At 35.1% G+C, this 27,851-nt stretch overlaps 1 protein-coding gene across 3 annotated transcripts; it reads left to right on the forward strand.

Annotated features, from left to right (window-relative positions):
• LOC106615217 (calponin homology domain-containing protein DDB_G0272472) lies at positions 1 to 27,167 on the forward strand. Of its 3 annotated transcripts, XM_070105808.1 has the most exons (15): positions 1 to 495; positions 9,199 to 9,231; positions 9,322 to 13,607; positions 21,380 to 21,531; positions 21,618 to 21,752; positions 21,831 to 22,088; positions 22,146 to 22,485; positions 22,552 to 22,638; positions 22,706 to 22,856; positions 23,195 to 23,360; positions 23,665 to 23,808; positions 23,951 to 24,050; positions 24,592 to 24,663; positions 25,421 to 25,564; positions 25,967 to 27,167. In XM_070105808.1, the coding sequence occupies exons 3-15, from the start codon at positions 9,670 to 9,672 to the stop codon at positions 26,514 to 26,516; spliced, it is 6,237 nt and encodes a 2,078-aa protein (XP_069961909.1). In that variant the 5' UTR covers positions 1 to 495; positions 9,199 to 9,231; positions 9,322 to 9,669; the 3' UTR covers positions 26,517 to 27,167. The 3 variants fall into 3 exon arrangements, with proteins under 3 accessions (XP_069961909.1, XP_069961910.1, XP_014086819.2); XM_070105809.1 differs by having other exon boundaries at positions 9,199 to 13,607; XM_014231344.3 differs by lacking the exon at positions 24,592 to 24,663 and having other exon boundaries at positions 2 to 495.
• Positions 27,168 to 27,851: the final 684 nt, after the last annotated feature.

Raw genomic sequence — 27,851 nt, forward strand, 5'->3', positions numbered from 1 at the left:
GCTACAAGTGTGTGCCGCCGGTCGAACGTGTACTCTATCTGCATGGCTTTGTTGGCCAAATAACTACAAGCAGTAGCTATAGAGCGTTAGATCGACAATTCGCTTCCAACACGACGGAGCCGGTGTGTGTGTGTGGACGGCTCGTTAACATTTTACATACAATTACTTTTAGTTGGAAATATTTAATAAATTAATCATAATAATTGTGAGTAGTAATTAAAGTGACACACAGCAACAACAACACGCTAAAATTGATCGCAGTGAATTAATTCAGTGGAAGTTTAATGTGTGTGACTCAAACACGACTTTTGTTATTGTTGCATGACCAGTAAGTCATCACAAGATAACTAATAACGAAAGGGAGTGCCGACATCGGTCGACAAGTTACTGGATGCGAGCAGCAGTTCAGTGTGAAGGCTGTATGCCAGCTGTGCCCAGAAGATTCTCGTCGTGAATTGTGAATAAAGGCCGCGAAAAGCGCCATAAGTTACAATTGTAAGTAATCAAATCAGATTGTGCATTTAAAACAATCAAGCCGCAAATAGAAATAGTGTGGGCTTACATATGTGCTCCTAAAACGGAAAGCATACTTAAACGACTAAAAAAGAATACACGTAGAACTTTTATATTTACACAAGGCATACTTGATCAGTTTGCAGTATGGGGCAGATATGCAGATTCTAGATAAAAGAAAATAATCTATTAGTGTGTCAAGAGAATGCATGTTAGCATAATTTTATATGGGTGCAAGCTTCTATATTTCGCCATACTTTCTCTAAATTTAGCTGTTTAACAGGAACTTGAGCTGCTGACCAGATTTAACCTCAAATCTCTCGAAATTTACGCATGCATAAATAACGGTCAATGCAACATAAATACTGCAATGAAGATATGCATGATCACCAGTAAAAATCTAAGACTAAGTACGTGATTGATTCAGTTAAGCTTGTTTGTGTTGTTACAAATCCTAGTACAAGTGAAGGTGGGATTTCCTTTTCCACAATGTGTGATCAAATTTGGAAACCTTTCAACACACAAATTTTTTGAATCATAGAAATTAATTTTATTATTAAATATTTTCGAGACATAAGCTGAATTTTTAAACGTGAACAAAATATACAAAACAATTTTTTTAGTCACAAAGGTGAACATTTTCAAACTGAATTAAACTCATATATGACATCACTAAAAATTTTAGTTTTTCCAAGCAAGTTTTGCCACGAAATTTTATGTTTTGAGACCAATTTTTTGTTTTCACAGCACATCAAAAAATTTACTAAATAACTCTCTAGCACATTAGTGCTTAATTACACGTATTTACATCGTCCATTAAATTATTTGTACCGAAAATGACCTTGAAGTGCCATAATTTACACATAACTGTTTATCTAAACATAAATGTGATCAACGCTAAACAACTTGAAAATTAATAAATTTTATAAACACTCCACATTTCCATTAAGCACCAAGTCAAGCAACAAAGATTTCGCCGTTTTTAAATTGAAAATGAGTATTTTTGTTTACAAATTCATAGTAATGAAAATGCTCGGAAAAACACACGCTGAACTTTCTTTGAAAATGCCAAAAGATTAATGTGCATTTTCCGAATACCCTATGTTCGTTATTATGCGACATGTAAAAATTCAAATATTGTCTAAAAGCACATCTAGAAACTTTTTTAAAATATATAAAACTGAATAAAGAATTTTTCTAAAGAGTATAAAGAAATATAAATTCCAAATTAAGAAAAATATAACTAAAAAACTCGAAAGTTTTTGTTTAAAGCCTTTAAAAAAATATGGAAACATGAAAAAATATGAAAACAATATGTAATGTTTTCATTATTTTAAATAAGAAAAAGTGTACTCTATTTTCAAAGATTTTCCAAAAAATCACTCATATTATAGTCGAATATCCTAGAATGGTTCATTGTAGAAAGTGCTCGAAAATTTTGGCTTTCAACTACATATATAAAACTATTGTATGTCAACCGGATGTCTAGATAAAATTAATCGTGAATTTCATATTTTGTATTATTTTCCATAAATAAGCATTAAGAATCCGAAATTCAGTAATAATATACATCAAGACATACATCCTATATATTCGCGAGAATATTGAAAATATATTCAACACGATTCCTTTCACGCTCACCGCCAACCGGCCATTGTTGCTTTTCAACAACAATCAAGGCGTCACAAGCGACTCAATGAAGCTGAACAGATCGCATGTAGGTACTATATGCCATATATGTATGTATGTATGTATATATCGATGAAGTGCTTTGCTGCTGTTTTTGTTGCAGACTAAAGTGTAGACATGTATGTGTGAATTTTTAAAAAAACTCTCAAACATACCGAAATATCCAGACATTTGGAGGAAGAATTAAATTGTAAAGATATAAGTATACATTCATAAGTACATAGTATATACATCTATGCATACATATATACAACCATACACACCGCAGAGCAAAACATGAACCCACACAAGCCATTGGAAGCTTTGCGGCAGACTGTATATGCATCAGTCAATGTCAGTTGGGTACGTGCCAAAATCCAAAAAGAACCACAACAATAACAACAACAACCAAAATAAAGGCGAATAATAGTATTAAATGTTAAATGCTGGGGTGTTTACAAAAGAGAAAAGAAAAGCACAAGCGGAAATAAAGAACCAAAAAGTATTTAGTATTTAGTAAGCAAAAGAGCACATTGTTTGGTCGGTATTAAACAGAAAACGCTCGCTTAACGGTAGCTGACTGAAGTGATCGTGGCAGAGTATCAAGTGCCGCCTTCTGGCAGTGATGGCTGGCAGATTCGCTAGGAGTACAACAACAAGTGAGTGGCAAGCAACAATTACAGTACAACAACTGCCGTAGATATCACAGCTGATGGAATACAAATAAAATTGTGTTTATTGTTGTTGTGGATGTAGTTTTTGTCAATTGTTGGCGCATAAATTGTATTTTTCTCACAAAAAAAAAAAAAATTATTATAAAATTTTATTTACGTGTTTTGGATAAGTTTATACAATTTATATATATGTATGTAAAAACTATATACACACAAAATAAAATTTTTTTTTTTTGCTTAGCCTGAGGGTAAAATCTGTAGATTATAAAAACAGAAAATTTTGGAAAAACAAAAATTATTTTTTTTTAACACTTAGTGGGCCGCTTACTCAGTTTTAACGTAAATTTCGAGTTAAAATTTATTTGGACAAGAAAAAATTATTTTTGGTTTAAACTCTTTACATTTATATAAAAATTACCGAATTTAACGGTTTTTGACTCAAAATTTATTTTAACGCTTAAGGAAAGCATATTGTCGTTTAAGACTTTTTTTAAAACTCCAATAATGACCACAAAATTTTTTTTTAAATTGATAACTATTAATTGGTCCGAAAGAGGACTCTCCAGAGCTTCCAGAATACTTATCAACAGGTTTTTACGCCTCTAGATGTTAAAAAAGTTTTGTCCAAAAAAATTTTTTTTTATTCTACAGATTTTACCCTCAGTCTAAGCAAAAAAAAAAAATGTTTATATTCTCCACCCTAGCATATATAAATGATCAGCGTGACGAGCTAAGATGATTTAGCCATGTCCGTCCGTCTGTATACATACATACGATGAAATATCGATCTCAAATTTTGCACCCATCCTCATCTCACCAAGAAGCTGCTCATTTGTCGAAACGGCCGATTTTGGGGACCACTAAATCATACAGCAGCCATACAAACTGACAGATCAAAGTTCTTGTAAGAAATTTTTTGTATTTGTGAAGAGTATTATAGCTTCAGTGCAACCGAAATCAACATTTTTTCTTGTCTTTACTTACATGTTGAACAGTTATCATTCAACGCCGCACGAATTTCATTCAACGCAATATGCGAAACTATTTTTTTTGTGCGTCTGTTTATCTTTAATTTCGATTTTATTTTACTTTTCCTCTTTAGTTTTTTTTTTTTGTGTCATTGGCAACACTTAATTACTGCCAATAGTTGAGCAACGCTGAAGTTTATAAGTAATATAGCAGTTGTAAAGTTGATATTTATTCAATTTGCTATCTATTTCGCAATAATTGGCTGCGCTCGCTTCCTCACTTCTGTCCGAGGTCCATTCTTAGAGCCATATCGACTCGTATGTGTGTACGTTCAAAAACATAAAAAAAAATTTAATATTTTATGGAACACTTGACCTCGATAAACACAGAAAAAGAAACCAAGAACAGCACTGAAATTTTGAAAAAAAATGTTTTACAAATTATTATTTGTTCACAACAAAAATAAAAAATTAGGACGGCATTGTGCCTGTTCGAGAGGAACTAAGGAAAATAAAATTCTCGAACAATTTGTATGCGTTCATTTGGAATTTGAGGCAAACTCGTGTGAATCAGCTTATTTCAAAGACTTTTTACTACAGCGAATGACATTTTTTTTTTGTTTGGGCTACAAGTGTTGAGAAATGTGTTCTGAGGAGCTCAAGTGACAAAATTTCTTTCTACACTCGTCCTATAAAATTTTGAGTGGCCAGCAACGCAAAACCAACGATTCGGTAGGGACTGTAAATTTACACCCACGCTATTAATTCGTTCTGTCAAAAAATAACCAGCTTATATCGGTTTCAAATATTTTACATACTTATGTATATATTAGGTGCGCAACTAAGTTCCCGCTGTTTGTCAATATATATGCAGTTAGTGGTGTTCCATTTTGATAAATCCAAAGCGTGATAAACTTAACCTAGACATTTGAAAATCGTTTTCCGTTTTACGTTTCCACATTAGTGATTTTGTTTATGTGTCATATACTTTTGGTTGTGCGAATATGCTCGATTTTCTGCCAAATAATGTTGATTTTCTTCTTTCGGTCAAGGAAATCGGCGGCTGAAGCATATCGGGTACTCCAAAAAGTTTACGGAGGTGTTACCCCAAATGAGTTTCGATATTAACGACCGTCCGCGTAAGGGAAGGCCAAACAACTTCGAAGACGGTGAAAATCCTACCCCACCCGCCATATTCCCCAGATATTGAACCGTCCGATTATTTTTTGTCCAGTTCGAAGGCACTGGTTTGGCTCAGAAACAGTTCCACTCACGAAACGTCATCACAATTTGAAAAGTTTTCGAGCTTTGCCAGAAAGATGGGAAGAAGTTGTGAATAGCGATGGGCAATACTTGGAATAATTCATTTGTAACCAATACCTTTACAATATAATTGCACACAGCGAGAACTTAGTTGCGCACCTAATATTTGAGTTATACAAGTACTATGATACGAGTAGTATTACTTAAATATTTATTTTATTGGCACCTTCAATTTCGTAAACTTTCTCTAAAAATTTTTGTTTAGCGTCAGGGCTTTGGAAAAATTAATATAAGTTATAACTAAATATGGTATAGTCGGTTTATTTTTTAATTCTTTTTAATTTTGATGTATAAAATTATCTAATCCATATCAACGAGTTGTCTTATTCATATATTATATGATGATTTTTATAATCGATTTGTTTTTTGAAAAAAAAAAAAAATTATTTTATATCCTAAAAACGCTAGAGAAAAATAAAACATTGCATTTACTTCGCATCATCGGCTTTTAAACAGAATTATAATCAATATTAATTTTATGATTGCATCCTACTTTGCATTATTTAGGGCTTCTATTCAATCTTTTCGAGCATTTAGCGATACAGCTCGGAGTGCATGATATCCTGCGTACTCAATATTTCCTATGAAAATTCCCCCAACCATCTCCCGTATATTCTCAGTTTATTCAAATTAATTTTTCCGTTCACCGTTTACAAATCTGAAAATAAATTATAATGTTTGCTATTACTTTGAGGCATAATTATAACTTTATACATGTGAATAAAATAGTATAAATAATATTATGTAATCAATAATTATATATTGAAATCCGGTTATAAATAACTTTAGTTTATGAGGTACATAAAGCTTACACTTACCCTTTCATCCCACAGGTTTGCATACATTTTTGAGTTCAACGCCCTGTGGAACATTCATACATAAATACATACATATAAAAAAGTCGCAGGCAGCTCTAAAAACAACTCATCATAAAAGTGAATCATTACTGCTCAACTACTACTAAAAACATATTTTCATATATAAACATAGGTATCGGACTATTAGTATAACACCCTGCAGGTAAAATATTAAGACCTCGTCGAGCATAGCTGATACAGAATCAAATCGCTTATTCTAAGAAAAGAAATTAAATTTTAAGCAATTTTTCGGTTGTTATATTACAATTTGAGGAACACAAACTAACTTCCGTTAATCTGGAAATTATACTTTAAAAACAATATTTCTAAATATTTTCAGATTGCTCAGATCAGAAGTCAATCGATGTTAAGTCAGGAAAAAACAGAAAGCTTATGTTAAGAACTAAAAAGATTTATACAAATTTCAGCAATGACAATTTTTCTATAATATTCAGCACTGATAAATCTTTGAACGATAGTAACGCGCATTTTTTTAAATTGTTCTCTGAACGACTAATTTTGTCAGCTAATTTTTAAATTTTATTCATTGCTATTTAAAAGGATGTTTATTCATTGAATTATAAAATTAAAAAGAATGAAAAAAATTTACTTTAAAATAGTCAAACTTCAACCGTTAATATCTTTTAAATGGTTAGGTTTACGAAAAACCGTAAAAGAGCGTTATAGAACAATTAATATCCTACAAAATCTATGAAACGAGATATTTTTTCAAGAAATTTTTATTTGATAATAATAAACAAATAGAAAACTTTCCCATTACAATTAAGAGCTCATACTTGGAGCGCCTTTCTTAGAGTTGTCCATCAACTAATTTTTCGGAGTACGAAACGAAAACAAAAACTTTATTTTTTTTGACCCACTCTAATGCATATATTATATATGTATAAATCTGAAATACAAAACAATATCTGAATTCTATTTTGATTTGAAGTAAATTTTCCTACAGGGGTTTCAAGCACAAGCGCATACTTTTACATACTCAACTTGTACGCGTATCTTCCTACACACACATATGCAAGTGTGCTAATTCAGGCGCACTCATTAGCGCTTTTAATAGGGATATTTCCTTAAAGGTAATTACAAAAACAAAAAGGCAAAAACCGTGTTTACATGTTCAATTACTAACACATTGCTGAAAAATATTTATGGAAATTTACTCGTCGATGCTGTTTGTTGTTAGTTTATATGGCAATTCAGTCGCCGATGCGCGTTTTTGTTTTTGCATTTGTGTGCTGTGTTCCTTCTGTCGGCATGAGTGAGTGTGGCGTCGCAATTTAATTGCGTTTATTTTAAGCCATTCAAATGCCACATTTGAAAATTGCACTACTCGAATAAATTTATATGCACGCACACACACATATACATATATTCTAAGTATACTATTTGTCCGTCTATTTGCCGATTTCCCTGTTTCTGAACACTAGAGCAACTTTTTATAGCCTCACACGTGGCAAGGGAGGGGATATTGCACGGCAAATGTGCCGTTGCAAATCAATCGGGATGACGTCAAGCCCCGTTCTGTCGCAATCTGTGGTGTTCCTACGTTATATTATACTTATTTGGTTTGATTTGTTGAGTATTTGATAGTGTGTTTATAGGAAAGAGCCTGGCATTTATGCACTACATACATACATATATACCAGATATATTAGATGTGCACATCTGGTCGGGTCATAAAACTAACATTATTTACAAAGTAACTCGAAAACTTTGTTGAAATTTATTATAAAATTAGTTTTATTCAAAATAATAATAACATTACAAATGCTCGTCTGACCGCGGAGATTAATTATTTTAACCATCTATTCCGACTACTTTGTATCGTATTTTTATTAAGGTCGAGAATGTATGGTATAGTGGGAAAAAGAGTTGTGATTATTCGAAAAATTTAAGGCATATAGTAAATTGAAAACTAAATGGTCGCAATTCAAAATATTGGCTTGAGTAAAAGCTATTGAGTAGCTTTTTATTCGAAACAGTGATACAAGTCATTCCTTCCTTCTAAGTTCTTAAACATTGTTTGCAGATATTTGCTCCCGAATTTTGGATCTGAGACGTTTTTACACAACTCGAAGTAAGCTGGCTTAATAATAAAATATCAGCGAGACCAAAATAATAAGTAATCCAAATAAAACTGAAAATTTCCACTGTAGTGTCTTGCAATCAGAAGGCCATCAAGGTATGCATCCACGCCGATAGCTGAGCTGCTATACAGGTCCTGATCTCGCTGACAGTGAGCAAAATTAATGCAGCCTAAAAGAGATTTAAAAACCGGGACTGTAGAAGCAAGGAAAGAAATGCGACTTTAAGATATTTTTTGATTAACATTGGAGAGGGCGGGTGGATTCTATATAATCGATAAATATTAGCCGCCAAAATTTTTTTAAAAATAACGATGAGGTGAGATCAATTGGTTATTTTCATCTCAAAGTAACTTCAAGTTACATTAATTCAGCCCTAGGTATCAACCAAAACTTATATGGATCAAACCATTTGTTAATACTACTTGAATCACTCTATTAGCCTTCTAAATTACCTAACATTTATGCCTTCTTCAATTTGCGGCTTATCGATTCCGAAATCAATGCACCGACTTTGCAAAAATATTCATTTTGGATAGACGAGGTTAGTTCGACATGAAAGCATATTGGACAGGGTAAGAAAACTATGTTCGCAATAAAAGTCCCGATAGGTGGTGTCCTAGTCGAATCGAGAAAATCGGTGTTATATTCTGATTTGGTTCATTTGTATATATACATATGTATATATTATTTCATGCATTGAAAATGAGCCGTTATATTTGACATAGACTTATTGATATACATATATTGTTATACATATATGCCTACATATATAATATAACTGGCGCTTACTACTTGCCTTAAACCACTTTCGAACAATATTTTATAAGAAGCTTTTTCACGAGAGAAGCTTGTTTGCTGTTCTGTGATTGCAGTGTTAAAATATATATATAATTATTTGAAAATAAGTTTGTAAATATGCGTCTAATTTTGATCAGACTTGACCATGTCCGACACACTCTCTAAATTTTCTAAGCAATAAAAGCTAATAGTACTAGCTAAATTACTTTCTGGAAAACATTGTTTATAATTAATTCACACACAAATAGATCTAACTTATGTCTTCAACTAAATATTCGTTTTTCTTTTCCAGCAAATCTGGTGAATCGGGGGAATTACAAACGAAGTGAGTACACACACCTGTTCAAAGCAAAAACGCAATTTTACTTAAGTGAAAAACAACTTTCTTTCCATAAAATTGTAATAACAATTTTAGCAAATTCCAATTGAGCGCCACACAATCGAAGAGATCTTAGGAATAAAACAGCATAAACTAATCAACTAGTAGTATCTCATCCAGTAGTCGAAGGGAGTGGATGAGTGGTAAAACTTAAATAAAAAAACAAGAAGAGACAACTGTAAATTTAGTTGTAATCGAAATAAACAACGAAAAAAGTACTAAAAACAAACGCGACTAAGCGCTCGGCAAGTGTTAATGATCTTCTATAAATATACAACTTAAGCAAAGAACAAGAGCGTAGGCAAATAAGGGAGCAGAAGCCGGAGTGAGTGATCGAAGTGTCAAAGTACCGCGCGACAACACAAGTGAACAGCGCCTCAAAGTATGTTCAACTTGCTACGGCGCTCCTCAAAGAAGAAGAAGAAATCAGATCAGGAGAAGAGTCCCAAGGCAGCGCGCTATTCAGCGGGAGTGGCGCCAAAAGAGCGCGCTGCTAGTAGTGGTAGTGATAAAGCACAGAAAACCGCTTCCATTGAGCGTTATCGCTCATACAATGAGTGGCAGCGTGAACGAGAGCGCGAGCGCGAATATGAGCGAGAGCGGCAACGAGATGAGCGGCGCATAGGGTTGCCAACGCACGCGTGTATGGGCAAAACGTATACACGCGCGGAAATAGAAGAATTTGATGATTTAAAAGATTTAGAAGAAGACGAATGCGACTATTGTGATGATGATGATGCGAGAAGTGATGAGAGTGGATTAGCGACAACGGGACGCAAATCACTGCTGGCGGGGCGTGGTGCGGCGGCAACGAACGAGCGTTGTAGCTATTTTCGCAGCAAGCGCATTGATGATGAACGCGAACGCGAAGTGGGGGACAAATTAAATTTAGCAAAAACAACAGCTGCCAACAACACACGCACGGCGAATGAAGAAATTGATGTTTCCTCAAGGGGTAGTGGGGTTGTGGCAGCCACAGGCCATGTCGCGCCGTCTGAGTTGCCCATCAAAGCGGCCACTTTGCGTAGCAATGATTTTAATGTAGACATAATAAATAAGTTTTCATCTAATCTAAGCAAATTAGATGTGCACAACAATGTTAGACACGAACACGCTGACGATGATGATCGTACCGAACGACTGTGCGCTGTGCGCGACGCTGCAGATTGCTGTGAGTATGAGTCGCTGAATCGCCATGACAGTTCGAACGCAGAAGCTGTGTGGCAGGGGCGCACTTTACCCGTTGTCATTAGTGGAAATTATAATAAAAACGATCGATGCACCAATCGATCAATAATCGATTCGGTACAACACGAATCTATTCACCAAAACGCGAGTAGCGCAGCGCGCGCCGAAAATGTCGAAAGGGCTATCGAAGCGACTGCGGGTAGTGAAAATAGAATTAGACACGGTAACGGTAATAGGCACAAAAGTGAAGCATTACATGGTGATGAACAAATTGTACTAGCCACTGATACAGCAAGTGCTGCTGCAATTAACGAAGTGAAATATCGAAATCTTGAGAAAACAAATAAAACGGCGAAAGTGCAAAAAAGCCACGAAGCGAAACGACAATCGAGACTATCGCTGACATTGGGACTGAATTTGAAGGGTGCGCGCAGTAAAAGTATCACCGACGTCTCAGCTGCCGCCACCGATTCCAGCAGTGTCACTGGTTACTACAGTGGTTCGAGTAGCTGCTCTGGACGAGGTACGCGAAAGCGTTCACAACTTGGCAAAGCATTTAGGTATTCATTCCTGCGCGGACGTTCGAAGAGTAGTGACACAGAAACAGCCTTCGAGGAGGACGACTCCGCCGTGTCCGTGTTGGAGACTTCAAAAGCCGAACGAAGTGTTAACGGTGTTAGTAGTAAGGCTTTCAAAAAGAGTAAAGAATTTTTAAGTGATTTATTTATGGCGCGTGGACGTAATCATAACCGCAGTCGCAATACACAACCACAAGTGCAGAGCGCTGCCCAAAACCAACATTTACACACGCAACAACAGCAGCAGCAAAAATTGGCACAACTTCAGCAGCAAAAGCAACAACAAACAACAGCGAAGGACGGCCGTACGTTAGCACCTGTCAGTGCGCCAACAAACGTCAACAACAATAGTCATCAACATCATAATCATCAGCAACAGCAACAACGAAATAGTCAAAACAATAGTTGCTCCCCTACAAATCCAGTCAAAGTAATGCAAAATGGTCAAAATAATTCGGCTAGTACACACCTTGACTTGATCTCCGACCCCTCGTACGCTTCCACAAATAGTTATCAAATAACGAATTCTAATAATATCGCGAAGAATGCGAGCCGAACGTGCAAAGACGAGGAGCACCAACGACGCAGTAATTCAGCGGAAGAGCAACAACTGAGCGGGAGAGCTCATGCAATAAATGCCGGATTGCGTGCGCGCTCAGCAGATCCGCAGTGGAGCGTGAGGGAGACTGGAGCCCAGAGTGAGAGTAAACTGATCGAAGAGGAGTCGTCCGAACAGAAGCTGAATGCGCCCAATGCGCCCAGCGGCAGCGAGTGCGCTGTTATTCGCGAGATAAGAGTCGAGTTGAACGGTACATTCAAAACGGCAGGCACGGATAACAACAACGCGGAAAGGCCGAATGACCGTGCGGGGTGTACTGCAGACGACCTGCGAAAGAATAAATCAAACAACGCAAGTAAACAAAACGAATCATCGAAGGTCGAAGGTGAAGAGTGCATAATAGGAAGTGACATAGGGGAAGAAGAAGGTGACGCAGTAGTTGTATGTAAAAGTGACATTAAAGTTGGCGGTAACAGTGATATTAACGGTAATCAGTGCAACACCGAAGTGACGACATGTAGTGCAGCGAGTGCGGCACCGCATAGTGCGTTTCCCTTAACAACAACCGCAAGTGTACCAACAATTATCGCGAGCTGCGATCGCGAAGCGTGCGACGTATCGTTCCTAATACCAACTTTTCCGCCCTCGTCTGTGTGCCCAAGCGACGCAGCGTCCATGGGACAGACTAGTGCTAAGCCGAGCGAAGACACACCGGGTGAATTTCGCGAAAACGCTGTGCCGGAAACGAACAGTAGTGACGTGAGTGCAGGTGTTGACGATGCACCGCGTGTGCCGATATTACCCAAAATAACTGTTGTAGACTGCAGCGGAAGTTCAAGTGGTCAAGAAAATGCCCTAGCTGGAAGTCCAGTGGAGCAGGAAGTGTTTTACGATTTCGAAAATGAACCACCAACAATGAAACGCGAAAATGCTGGGGTGGAGATAAGCGCGGTAGATGACGATGTCGAAGACATCGAGGACGATGAAGTTTTCCACGATCAGGAAATACCCGAAACTGTTTACCAGCCGAAATGGCCATTGCGCTATAATCATAGGAAACTGGAGAATGTGCCCGAGCAGGAGGAAAATGAGGAGGAGAACGACGCTAATTACGCCGCAAATGACGGCGACGCAGACAGCATGGCAGACTCCGACTCTGACGGCATAGAAGCTGGAGCCGGTATTGACGTGGCAAAGATCGATAACCTTGACATTGAATACGAGGACAGCCAACATTTCGGTAGCCCTGAGCGCAGTGCACTCAAGAGTGGCAATACGAGTGATTCCAATCTGAGCACCAGCTACCCTGATTCGGGCATTAGCGGCATTGATTCTCATAGCTCGTCAACATCATCGTATAGCCGCCGGCATTCAAGTAGCGACAATGAAACGCGCGCTACGCGTTCAACAAAGAGCGGGTCACCAATAATGCAACAGCATTACAATAACAACAACAATCGTCAACAGCAACAACACACACAGTCGTTGGCACAACAACGTTTGCCCTTCGTGCGCGATGGCAATTCAACCGATTGCGATGAGACGCTAATGCAATGCGACGATCTCGACTATCTGACAGAGGCTGTGGATCCGAACGAACGTTTGGTTTGCATCGAGAGCATAAGCTTGCCGGATGTGGTAGTGGAGTCAACGACCGGATCGTTGGTTGCAAATACTTCCGCTTCCTCCACCACCTCGTCTAGTAGGGCGGATAGTGAGCAGATTATCAATATCAACGGTGCTACAGGGAACAGTATTGGCAATGTGCACTTCATACCAATTCATGTGGAGGGTAGCGAACCAGCGACGCCGAAAAGACGCAGTCTTGACGACAGTGTGCTCGGCAGTGGTGGTGGCATTAATAAATCCTTCGCGCACATGAACGGGCTGCCACAGAAGTCAACAGTGGAGATAATAGAGGAGGACAGTGAATTGACGAACGGCACTGTGAACGGATACCAGAGCAAGGAGAACGACGCAACGGTAGAAAAGCTGAGGTGCGTATAAATAACTCTCTAAATTTGGTGAATTTTTAAATTTCGAATGTCAGTGTTAGTGGTAGTTTTAATAGGGCTTGCGTTGCCGATATTGTTAGTGGAAATTACGTAATGGTTGTGCTCGCTAAACTTTATGGTAACTGGTTATTTGGACTTCCCGAAAATTAGAATGATTCCTTAGAAATATTGGCTAATATTCACTGCTTCTTTCTATTATTTGAAATTTTTATAAAGCGCTTTTCGTGAGTATATTTCTGACTGGCAGACCATTAAAATTTGATTTATTTGCATTTATGGGCGTATTTAATGTACAAATTATTCGTTTCAAAATTAAAAGTCAAAAATGTTTTAATTTTTTATCCGCTTATACTCTGCCGAAACGGAATATTCTAACAAAACAAAGACTTCATCACAGGTGGGTAAGAGAATTCACAAATTTTTGGCTTTGCGCCAGTTTCTGAGCTAGATGTGATCGCGTCGGAAAGCAGCTGCTTCTCACATGTCTTCAGGTATATTTTTGATACTTAACGTATTTTAATTTACCACGAAGCTACGAAGCATTCAAATATATAAACAGCGGTTTATATATGTACACAAACTCGTAGGTAAAGGAAGTGAGATAATAATTGTAAACAACATAAACGCTTTCTTCTGCATGTATCAAAAATGAATGTCAAGTTGCGAAAGTTAATCCGAAATTAACAAAAAAAAATATTTGAATATATATCAAGTATATATATATCTTATTTGAATGTGTATATATACTTTTTCAAAGAATTATTTAGTTAGTTAGACAATATACAAAAGCACAGTAAAGCAAAATTTTAATGATTCAGTTGTCCAGACTATGCGCAATGGAAAAATACCGCCGTCGCGTTGCCCTATTTAATATTCAATTCAGTATCAGTTAAGTTTTGCGCCATCAAATTTACTTTGTCCTGTAATTATTAAGGGGGCAAATATCAATTAAGCTTTTGGCCGTAGGTGAGCAGCTTATGGTAAAGTATTTCTTTTCAATCGCACCAAATATATGGCAAAACATTCTTAATCATCAATTCTAACATGGTCACCGTTTGCTGCCAGCGATTTTTATACACCTTTTTTCTTTTGACATTATCATAAGTGACCCACTTTTTATCACCAGTAACTATCCCATTCAGAGAGGGATCGATTTTGTTGCAAACGATTCAGCTGTCTGAGAAATTTTTTTTACGAAAACTTATCTTTCTAACGTCATATTGTGTAACCCGTTTGCACTAATCAAACGCGAGATTTAAATTATTGAAGCTATCTATGGGAAAATTAATGAATTTCTCTTTACTTGACCATATAATTTTAAGTATATGATTGCTAACTCCACCCGACTGCCGTGGACACGAACGGAAGAGGTCTTGCACGCGAAAGATGACTGCATTGAAAGATATAGGAAGAATCTTTGGTAGTCATAAATAAAATGAATGAAAAGCTCGAATCCGATTTTTTCTAGTTTGCGTCGTCCTTCGATTTCACTGACTATTTAGTATAAGTAGCATTGAATCTATCTTATATCATTACTATTGGAATTAGTTGATTGAATTGACACTTATTGTGTCAAATTAAAAATTAATGTCAGTTATTATGATTACTCCGAAATTTTTTTTCAAACTATTTGTTAGATAATCTGTCTATCTTCAAGTGATTATGGGCATTTAAACTTTGAATACTAGAATCGTAATCATTTCATAATACGTAGCGCTTTTCGCAAGTCAGTGAGTCGAGTGCATTTCGACATAATATGTTAAAGCATCTAATAACACTTAGCAATAACTTGGATACTGTTTAAGAATTGTAGAACCCTGTATCTTTCACATATTACAATAATGAAGTGAGTATGCCAATTTTTTATATTGATTATATATTGCCCTGCTCAACACATCAATCTCAATCTAAATCATTGTAAAAAACATTTATTAATTAATCTTCATTTGAAAGCTTGAAAATGTGGATAGTGGAACAATGAATTTCTACAGATGAGGCAATGTCTTAAAGATTAATGCACAAATATCAATATATAACAAAGCTTAAAATAAGCAAACGAAGCTAAAAACCAAAATTGTTTTGTGATTTCTGAAAATCTAAACAGTATGCTGAGAATATCTTCATAGAAAATACTATATATAATATTTGCAGGCATACAATAGCCAAGCTATGAGAGATATGGTGAGTGTGCCTGAAAACGTTATTAACTCTTTATATAATTTTTACATATGATTTCCAAGATTTTATACGTAAAACATTGTACCTCATAGTTTTCTGCTCTGTTAGTTCAGTATTCAGTAAAGTTCTTAATTTTGGTATATTTTATGAATGACAATGCTCCATAAGACCTTAAGAATAATGCTTCCGTTCACCAAATAATAATACCAAAAGCCAACCAATTTAAAAAGCTGCAAAATTAAATGAAAAAGCTGTATATGTGGATATACCATAATATTCAGATAAAGGTTTGGTGAGGTTAGACTGGTAGGCTAATGAGCTACGCATAGACTAGTTTTTGTCCTTAGCGATACCAGATTGCTTCCTTAGACAGAAAAGTGCCGTTAGTCCATGAGTAGTAGTCATACTTGACGATGCCTGTTCTTGACGCGAAATTCTGTTGCCTCACTAACGATACCTCTTCCAGTATCTCATGCGGGACAAGTGCATAAGAAATGCTCCATTGATTCCCTGGTACTTTGCGCTTGACATTTTTTGCAGTCTTGCCGATCTGTACTCATTATTCTGCACGCGTGTGCCGTCACCAGACTCTGGCCAGTTTATAATCTATATGATTATTCCTACAGTCCCTTCAATCGAGTGCTAGTAGGATTTTTGTATAGTCTGATATACCGTTTTAAACAGGACTTTTGGTATTTTTACCCAGTTAGAACGTTCCATCGCGTTTTGACCTTTCTTCTCATGCTCCACATACAGACCATTCAGATGAAAGTTACATGAAAATAAAACGAATGAAAAACTCCTTACGGCATTGCCTAGAGTAACGGCATTGGGCTCTCGTGCTTAAGTTATAGCTCTTATGAGCGTCTACGCTTAAGAAGACTGAGGTTTTGATGTCAAAAGCATCCATTTAATTCACTTCTTTAGCATATTTACAAATTATCGACACGCTGGAATGACCCGAATGAGGTTCACTTTTAGCATATGCAGTAGTTTACTTTCGAATTACTGCATTTAATTTTGTACCTGAAATTCTTTACCAATTTTTTTCCACAAGCTTAAGGCACTTTTTCACTTCAACTGTTAAGTGATTGAAGAATCGACAATTGGCACCACTGCTCAAGCATGAATATAAAGTAATTTATTTTTGCAATATGATTGATCGAAAAGAACATTAGTTTTTCTAGAAATATTTTACTTTATATCTTATAAAAACCTTAAACGTTTGATCATTCCTGTTGTTTTAGGAAAACTTAGAAAGTAAAAGCGGCACCACATTCATAATGAGACATGCACGGCGTATGAGTAACCTTATGAAGCCAATTTACTTACAGAGTGACACCTACTCGAGCAGTCATACATGCATGTATTGTATTTTTAGTATAATATATTAGATAAAGACAAATGCTTAGCAATGTATTATTTCATATTCAATTATGAAGTATTGTATTTTTATTTATATATATGCAAATATATTTAAATTTTATTTAACTATTATAAAAACTACTATATACAAGTATTAAAACAATTTTCTTTTGCAAAAAGCACCGTGCTCAGCCAACTAGAATTTTGGTCCAGTATTTTTTGAAAACCATGACTCACATATTCTGCGCCTATTGAAAAATAAATTTCGCGTGTAAAATAAACTGTTCGCATTTATGCCTAAGTAATCGGCCATGAGTTGAGTGAACATTTTCAAAATTCTTGCACAAAATTACCATTCTGATTCGCATAAGCTTTTTTCTTTTTGAAAATCATTCAGTTTTTCAACAATTCAACACAAAACACCGAATTTTCAAAACTCAAACACTAACGAAGGCTAAATAAAACTCATGACGGAATGAATCGTTTCGTATTTTCGGACATGCAACCAGCCAAACTGCTGCCTACATAATTCTATATTAATGTCTCGTTTATACATATATTATAACTTTGTGCGTGTATGTGTGCAGGTGTGTGTATTCAATTCCCACGCTAGCGCATTGTGGGCGCACACACAAGCTTTATACACAAAATTCAAACATTTTCGGCACAAATGCACCGGCTAAATGGCAGCAGTAAATAACTGCAGTGCAAAGGAGATATGTGTGTGTATGTGTGTAGGTGTGCTACTGCACGTTTTGCAGAAATAATTGCATGTTAAAGCTCATGCAAATATATGTGTTTAAATATTTTGCTCTAGTTGTCCGGCTCCAATTCACTGCTGGTTGTGCGCGTTTGTGTGTCTGTATGTATGAGTGTGTGCGGGTGCGTTTGCGTGCATTTCTAATTATGATTATTTTGGGAGTAGGACAAATCAGCTTAATATTATTGCTTTTGTTTCGACATGCCAATGTTTGTTTTCTTTGTAGTTTGGCATTCTTCTGCCAAATTCTTAAAATATTGAAAATTTACACAGCGTTTTTTGAAATATGCACGTCGTCGAGCAGCTAATCGCATTTAGTCCACGTGCTGATAACTTTTTTCAACCAAAATGGGCCACTTTACTTTTGTGTTTTCTTTTAATTAAAGGCAAAAGATTTTACATGTACATACATATATAGAGAGTGCATGTGTATGTGTGTGTCTGTGCCCATCAGCCAGGCGTATGCGATTCAATTAATTTTGTTTAGCATTGAAATTTTTGCAGCTGCGTAAAAGAATTTCCAATAAGTGGCTATATTGGAAAAGCACCAACACACAGGCACAGATGCACGCAACCATTAAGGCACAAGTTAATTTATATTGATGTGTGTGCATCTACTGCCCGGTTCTGTGCATATTTTATTTATACTTTGTCTTTACATTCTAATTGCAAGACATTTATCTGCCAGTTTATATTGTGTAAAATCAGTGTTTATAATTAAGAAATTGCGAAGTGCTAACAATTTGTGGTAAATTATAAGCGAGTTGGCAATGAGGAAATCTTAAATGCAATCCGCGCATCCCAAATATAAAAATTTTTTTTTTCTGAAATATTTAACAAAAGTGTAATTTACGTGTTGAGTTAGAAAACACATTTAAATAAATAAACAAGAAGTACGCAATATAAAATGAACAGTGTAAAGTATGCACTTATATATGTATCTGCTATATATACATAAGTAGGTATGTTTAGTGGGTACGACTCTCACTTACCTGCCGCTTAATTTGTTTATATTTGCCGCAGAGTACTTTGATCGCTGCCACAATTGTGCTTATTGAAAATCTTGAGCATTAACCTAAACATTCAGTATCATCACACATACACATTTATTTGTATATGTGCATTAGGGTGTCCGTTATTTGCCAAGTTGATTTTTTTTTTGCTCACGCTTCCTGAAGCTTCAGTTATTGCTTTAAAAAATCTGCCAACGTAAAAGCTGATCTCTTTATTTTCTATTTGAACAGTGCATGGCTTAGGTAAGGTTAGGTTACGATGTCAATCCTAACAGGGATCTCAATTGGACAGCTTAGAACGCCGGTCCTATATAATAGGTCATAAGACCATTACAAATCGACGAAGCGCCTTGAGCCTTTCACAAATCTATTGAGACGGCTAATGTCAGTTGCATCTTTAACAGTACTCATCATGGGTTTTTTGCTCTTTTACAATAATTTTTTATCTTGAAAGCAAATAAACCTATAACTTTGAAATAATTATTTTCTAGTAAAAAAAAACTTCTGCCCTGCAAAAAAGATTTTAATGACTTTTTTTCTTAAAAACTTTATTTGTTGACATTGTCATAAGAATAGAAGTGCCCTAAAAATAAGGATACAACATTAAAAAGTAATATTCTGCTTTGCTTAAAAAGGTTTTAATGATTTTTTTCTCATAGCAACTTTACTTCTTTACGTTGTCCTTATTTAATTAATTAAATATTATTACAAAAAATAAAATCGTTTGCAAAAAAAAAAGTAACTTGGAAAATAACTAACACCCTAATATATATACCTATAATATGAGTGTATTTCATCATCTCTTTCCATCTCATTGCTTCTACGTTCTTCAGCGCGTGCTATTTCGAAAGTAATTTCTAAATACGAATTATTTATATACACTCATGCACATACTTATATACAGGCATATAAATATATATTCAAATCGCAAATAGCGTCCGAAGCGCCAAATTATCCGTTTATTTTTCCAATATATCTTATAAACAGAAGCGTTAAATATACGTTTTTAAAAATAAAATGATCATAAAAAACAATATTCGTGCCGAATTCAGATAAATGAATCGCACAAAGTACCCAGCAGGAATACTTAAACTAATACATATAAACTAAAATTGTTTAACCGGAAGCCAAGCTACTTGACCACGTAGATAATAAACTTGAGTTTACATTTTGATACTCATCAAATTGTTGACGGAAATTGTAAAGTGATATAGAGAATTTGAAAACAATATCGTTGCTAAGCCTAAAATAGTTATGTTTATTATTCACATTTTCTTTAAATATATGCAATAAATTCAAACTCTAAAATTCGCAAAATAATGTAGACAAGTGCTCTCGAGCAGTTTCCTGCTCGTGACAATTCTTCCTGCTAAAATTATATTATAATCCCAACACTTCTTATAACCGCATATGTCATTATTATTTTCTATGCTTAAAATACAGAGTTGTTCGAGTGAAGCTGCCTCACGTTTAATCTTATAATAATTACTGGAAAGACATAAGTAAATGCATAAATATATTGTTTCTACGAGTATTGTGACTCTATAAAGCAATTGAAAATTACCTAATTTTAATAATATTTTCCCCGAAAAACAACGAGAAAACTATAATTATATTTATCTGAATATATTAATGTTTAAAAATTTAAATAACATTAAAAAAGAACTATAAATTGCGCTGAATATTATTTTGAAAACCTTTAGATATCTTTTATGGGAAAATGATTTTCTCGATGGTTTTAAAGTGTAACATTTTAAAATTCAAATCACTGATAACACAATTTACGATGGACGTGAAAATGTAGTTTTTAATCCATTCAGAAAAGATTAGATCTGAATATAAATATATTCTTATTGAAGTTTATCATTCTTTGATCATTTCATTATAATGGATTCAGAAGGCCAGACTTTAAAACAAGAGATAAGAAATCAAAAAAACAAATAAAGGTTAAAAACTAAGCGAGAAAATGTGCAATACAGATCTTGAACCTAATTCAAATTTTTCGTATTTTCTATTTTGCTGAGAGTTCATATGGTTAGGCTTTTTGGTTAGCTGGGTATGCTGTAGATAGGTCTGATAGCTTGCGCAATTGGGAACATACCAAAACATACACATATAGATAAAACATTTGGTATACGTTTATTTTAGAGGATTGTTTGATTAATAGAGTAGCTGCTTGCGACGTTTTTCCAAAAATATTGTACGTGTTTTATTATAATTGATTTGGGAAGACTTTCTGTTGAGGTAACCCAATAAAATTTAGAATTCGCTAAATATTTACATTTTATACTAACAAATTATAGGTACAATGTTAACTCATATTTTATTTTAATTTTTTTGTTTTTGCGCCCTCATTTAGCCTGTAGTAAATTTATGCTAAGCTAAACATTTGATCTGTGTTTAATTGAAATTGAATTAAAAATTAATATATTTTCCAGACGCGAATTAATTGAACAAAAATCACGTTACAACACACAAATTGGGGACGCGCAGAAGAATGTGCACAATCTGCAGAACAAAGTCAGCGAGATGCAGGCGAAAATCGAGAAACTGGAACAAGAAATGTCGGCCAAGGCGTGGAATGTAGAGCGTAAGTTAATAGAATTAATCAAAAATAATTACTTTTGCCGAACAGGAATAATCAGTATTAATGTGCGGTATTAAATTTATAAACAGGACTGCAGGGCGAGCTGAGAGCGGCGCAAAAGGACGATGACTTCGTGCGAAAACGACTGAAGCTGCTGGAAGATGAAAAGACAAGTCTGCGGCATAAGTACAGTGAAAACGAGGATGAATTTAGGAAGAAATATGGTAACACCAATAGAGAGTCAATGCAATTATAAGATGTAAGTGTTTTTTTTTTATATTAAACTGATCTCTTCCACGCAGAGGAACTCGAAATACAGTACCAGGAATTGGAGGCTAAATACAATGAGACGAAGAGTTTGGCCAGCCACTTGCAAACCCAACTGGCGACGGCACAAAGCGAAGCGGAGGAATGGCGCAAGGAGGTGGAGAAAATACGCGGCGAATTGGAAGCGCAAACTAATATATTGAAGAATGCGTTAGAGAACTCGGAAGCGGAACGGAAAATCTGTCAGGATAAATGGCAAAAGGAATTCGAAATGTCGAGAACACAAAACCAAGGTCGGTTGTGAAGTGACGAAACATTTTGCGCATTTATCAACAAAATATTTTGTTTAGATCGAGAAGAGAACCTTATGTCTGATTGCGAATGGCAGCTGCGTGAAATACGCTTGCAAACCAAAGATAAAACAGATAAACTGCTGCATGAACGTCAGTTGGCTTTGGAGAGAACGGAGGAACTGCATAACGAGTTGGAGGAACGCAAGCAGGAAGTCGAGGGCTTGAAAGTGTACCAGGCTGAGGTGAAGTCACTGCGTGGCGTTGTGGCCGAGCAAGAGTCGGCGATCAAAACACTTATGCAACAGATAGACAATATGAAGTCCGAACTGCAAACGGCCAATACGAATTTGGAGGAACAGATGAAGGCCGTCAAAAAAATCAAAAATCAGTGTGATAAGTGAGTAAAATGAGACAGAGACTGTGACACAAGCAATATTTCAATTTGTTATAATTTTGTTGCCAGCGCACTCTGTGATAAGGAACGAGAAGTAGTCCATCGTATCAATGAAGTGCGCAGTCAAGCTGCCGTCTTTTGGGAGGACAAACTTTAGTGAGTTCGGTGTAGTTTGTAGTACCTTTTTCTAGTTTCTAACTTATGTCTTGTCTTCATTAAACAGTACAGAGATGACAAGACTGAAAACAGAACTCGAATCCGTTTATGTGGATGAGCGCCGCGATGCTCTTGATAAGCTGCAAGCGGAGCATATTGAAGAGCTTCGAGCTCTGACAAACCGCTACACCGCCAACGAGGATGAGCTCAAAACTGAGGTATTTACAATATTTAGTATTTCAAATGATTTTAAAATAACGTAGATCTAGTTTAATTTGAAAGGGTTGTGTAAAGTTGGAAAATAGTACGAACATGGAAACCTATCTAAGATTTAAAGTAACGGTTGTCTGTTCTAGGTTGAAAACATATAAAATCGTTTCAGATTAAGATCTTCGAAATTCCTATACCATCTGACTATTACATTATTTGTCTGTCCATGATCATAATCTTTAACCTCACCAGCTTCTTTCTTAAAAATATCTTGAAATAAAGTAACAAAGGAAGACACTTAAAATGTTCTTTTAATATAAATTATTATTTTTCGCCCAAATTTTAGCTCAATGAAGTACAAGAGCGTTTTGAGCGGAAAAGTGAGGAGTTCACTGAGATGCGAGATAAATCTGATAACAGCTTGCTGCAGATGCGAATGCATTTGGATCGTGCTGATCGTGAATACCAAAATGCAATGTGTCGAGAGGAGGAGCGCCGGGAGGCATTAGAAGGTAAGCATATACTTGTTGACACTTTTAATTTCTCGGGTACATCAATATTTCTTACCAGAATAAAGTTTAAGAATTTTTACAAGTAAAAAAAATATCAAGATTTGTTTTTTTTTTTTTGAGACTAAGTAATAATAGGCTACAGCTCAGAAATTGTATATAACCTTTAAGTAACCTTATCAATAACCATCGGCAACTTGCTGAAAGGACCTTGTTTTATACTATATATATATGTATATATTGAATTATGACTCCAAAAATTATGTGGTAATCATTAAATTTTACAAATATACATTTATACTTCTAGCAAACTTACGTAAAGAGTTTGATGCTGAAAGAGAGGAAATGGAAGAGAAGTTCCGCGAACGCTTAAGTCAGGTAAAGGAGGAATTTGCCAAGGAGCTGCAAGATGCTACCCAGGAAATGCGGCAGAAGCATAAAAAAGAATTGGGTAATTTCTATATTCACATATTTTTAGCTCCAACGTCTTTTTGTTGTAGAGAAAGCTAATATACAAATTACAAAACTTATATTTAATAATTATTAGTTGAATCGCTGAAAATATTTATTTATTTATTATTTGGGTATTACAGAGCAACAAAAAGCTAAATTACAAGCTGAAAAGGAGGAAGCGTTGCAAGAGCTTTCTGATCGGCATCGAAAAAAGCTCGCCGATGTCGAAGAGCAAATCAAGTGAGTTAAATAATTTTAGTTTTTTTTATAATGTTATACTAAAATCACCTCTTTTACTAAAAAATACTAATATATATCATATTGGCTGTCTATAAAAGACTAACAAATAAAAAAATAATACTTTTGCATGCCAAGAAAATTACTTTCCACCTTCGCCTATAGATGTGGTGAGAATTAGAACATTTCAAACGCATTCCCTATATCTTACTAACTAGCGTTTTTAAAAATAGTGTTTTTACAATGCAAATATTGAAACAATTTTTTTTTTTTTGGAAGAAGTTTTTCTGTAATTTATTTTTTTTTCCTAAAAATTTTTGTTTTCGTTCGCATCCGAATTGCTGATCCAGCTAAATATGAAGTACCATCAGAAAGTTATTAATATTTGCAGCAATTGTTTTACTAGTTGCGATATTTTCAGCATTGCATGTATCACCCTCTCTAACACATACCCGCTTTAATTATTGTACTTTAGTTTGTAGCATTTTTTTTGTTGTTAATAATGCAAACATTTGTACTTACTTTGTATGTACTTTTTCAACAGCATTTCTTATGCGAATCGTGGTGTTTTCGTAAATGATGAGTCATTTGCATCATCAGCATCGTCAACATTATCGTTAGTACTCACTGCCTTGTATGTGCTTGCGAAGCGGTCGTACCCATACATTTTGCCATCACTGTTTGTGCTTTACTTGACAATGTCGCCATTCATAACATTAGCATGCTTGATGTTGAACATAATCGCCATTTTATTTGTAAGATACCGTTATTTGTTAAACGGAAATTGACTTTTACTCACTTATTTATATGTAAATACATACACACAATAAAAGTTTATTTTAATTGAGATTGAATTAAATTTTGCGTATTTATGGGTAGAAATATGGAGATTCTCTTAAAGTATTGTCTCACCAACCATCAGCTATATGCTTAGAAATGCTGTCACTTTTCAAAGACGATTTACATTCGGAAGCGAAAAACGTTTAGTTCCTTCTAAGTAAACCCCGCTTTTTTTAACCTAAAATAAGTTCATGAGGCGTCATCTTGCTGAAAAATATGTGCAAATACAATACTCATGCCCTATAAGAAGTCCACATGTAATGTTATGAAACGCATAGAATAAACTGCTGACTAAAACATGGTTTATTTAATTACATTTTAAAATTTGATCTATTTAGTATATTTCGTTACCCCGCATATTGAACAAGTTTATTTTTCCACTATAATACACTCATTTATATTTACCTTTCAATTAACAACTTTCGAAAATTAGTATTTTGTTCCCAATAATTAAAACTGCAAATATTTCCAAATTTTTCTGCTAAAAATACAAAAAAACTTTAAACCTAAAACCAACCGACCAATCGCTACAGAGAAATTGAACTTCGACACAAACATGATTTGAAGGATCTGAAAGCAGCATATGACACCGAAAAATCGGCCATGGACAAGCGTGATATCAGCAATACGAACGAAATTGAGCAGCTTCATCGGAAATGTCGATGCCTGACGAATCTGTAAGTAAAAATATTGCGCTCCTTATACAAAAAAAAAAAAAAAAAACCATAAAGCCGATATTAAGCTCAATTAGTTAGAACGAAAAGCTTAAAAGTTCGGTATTTATAAATCGGCTAATGTAAAACATAGCTCGAAACTTTCAAAATCCATTTGTTTTTAAAATCTGTATGCTCTTGATCAAATGTATCAATATGCTCTAGCACTGCAAAAGCTTTCGGTGGTCGCTACTGTGCATTATTTTTAAAAGCTAAACGATATAAATGTTGTAATTACAGAATTAACCTAATAAACTCAATTGGTAAAAATTTTAGTAGTAGTATATATAAAGAATCTGAGCTTTCACACTTAAAAACACTTTCATCAAATATTTTATTTTAATTCACTATGTTATTAATTTTTAGCTTTGAGGAGATGCGCATGCGTTATGAACGACGCGATCCGCGAACTGAAGATCTGCGCGAAATCGACGAGCTACGAACGCGCTGTGAGTCTCAAGAGCGTGATCTATTCGAGCTCACTGATCGTCTGCGTGAAATGCAAATACAAATGACTAACATGCAAGAAGCTAATGGTGAAGCGGGCAAAAAGCCTGCAAAACCTGTGAAGAAGCCACCACCGAAAACGATACCAACAAATTGTGATGTCATCTACGAAGAGGAAAACGAAGAACGTGAATCACCACCCCCACAAACGCCCACAAGTCGTACAGCAACCCCCCTGAATGAAGACGAAGAAGATGCGGAAAGCGATGATGACGATGAAGAAGAAGACCAAGATGAGAACAAAGAAGTTAAGGAAGTTAAGGCCCAACAGGTTACAAACAATCAAGCGAAAGTCGTCAATGGCGACGTCAAAACTGCCAATCTCATAATTTCGAACAACGAGCTCAACAAGAAGAATATCAACACAATGAACGAAGACGATGAGAGTCACATGATAACAGCGATGTAATGGCCTTGAAAAGCTTATAAAGTTGCAACGCTATTACGAGCTTATTGATATTTGGTACTTTCAGCGATTAACAAAAAGTTTTCAAAACTTTTTCGAGCTGAAAGCGTTCAACGCCTCGAGAGCTTGGTATGCGTTACCGTTACGATGATTTCCTAAACTTCTTTTAAACTATACGCGTCCACACACATACTCACACACCTATGTTTGCACATATACACACAAACACATTTTTTTGGGAAATTGTTTGTTTCTTTTGTTAAAAAATGGATTATGTTTGAATTTTTAGTTACTCCATTTATATATAAATTGTTATATAGCTATATAAAACCACCGTTACGTCGGAGAATATTTGTACACTCACAAATACACAAATATAAAATAATTTAAATATATTTTGACTAATGCTGCAAGGCGACTTGATGCAATATTTTTTAAATATAATTTAATTTTTGTTCTTTTTTGAAAGCTTCTTTTTTTCTGAAATGTCTTAAAAAACCCTAAAGCTTCGAAATTGTAATATTCAAACGATTTAGTTTTTAGAAAGCGAAAAAAAATTATGTAATCAAAATATTAAACTAAATTTAGGTGTAAAAAAAATGTAAAATTTTAAATAAAAGAGAAATTATTAAATAATATTTGTAACTGTAAAAACTGAGTTTGTATTCCTTTTTTTTTAGGCGCAAATCACTGTGATAACTTATATATGTAAGGTTAAGGGGCATACCTAATCTGAAATTTGAAAAAAAAAATAAATTCGTATCTCAAATAGTTTTTGAGTTACAACCTTCTAAAGTGTAGTCGCTTAGCTCAAGCAGCTCCCCCAGGTTATACTTAAACATACTTTTTTCAAAACTAAATTTTTCAAACATGCTTTAGTGATTGACTAGTCAAAGACAAATGATCCGTTCCAGTTTTTTAGGTTTGTTCTGTAAATGTATATTTTAGTTCTCCGTAAAGCCCAAAAACGATCAAAATATTGGATAAAAATGAACTATTTTTTTTTAATTGGCGCAATTTTTTCAATTTTTGATTTTTAGTTCTACCATAGGTCGTTGTGCGAATAATATCTTCTAGTAGATAAACTTTTTTTAGGCTCATCCATTATAGGATCATTTTTGTAGCACTGTCGAAGATTGCAAGTAACCTGAAAATTATTTAATTTAAATTATTTATAGTTTGAACAATTTTTTTGTATGCCAAAACATTAACTGGATCTTGAACAAGTCATGACATTAGTGATTTCATCTTATTCACTTAAAGCAACAATATCACAGGCTTGAACTTGAAAAGCTCAAACGACCTAAAACCGTATTTTCAAGGGAGAGCGCATTCATT

This window comes from Bactrocera oleae, chromosome 2 (genome assembly GCF_042242935.1).
Source record: "Bactrocera oleae isolate idBacOlea1 chromosome 2, idBacOlea1, whole genome shotgun sequence".
Lineage (NCBI taxonomy): Eukaryota > Metazoa > Arthropoda > Insecta > Diptera > Tephritidae > Bactrocera > Bactrocera oleae.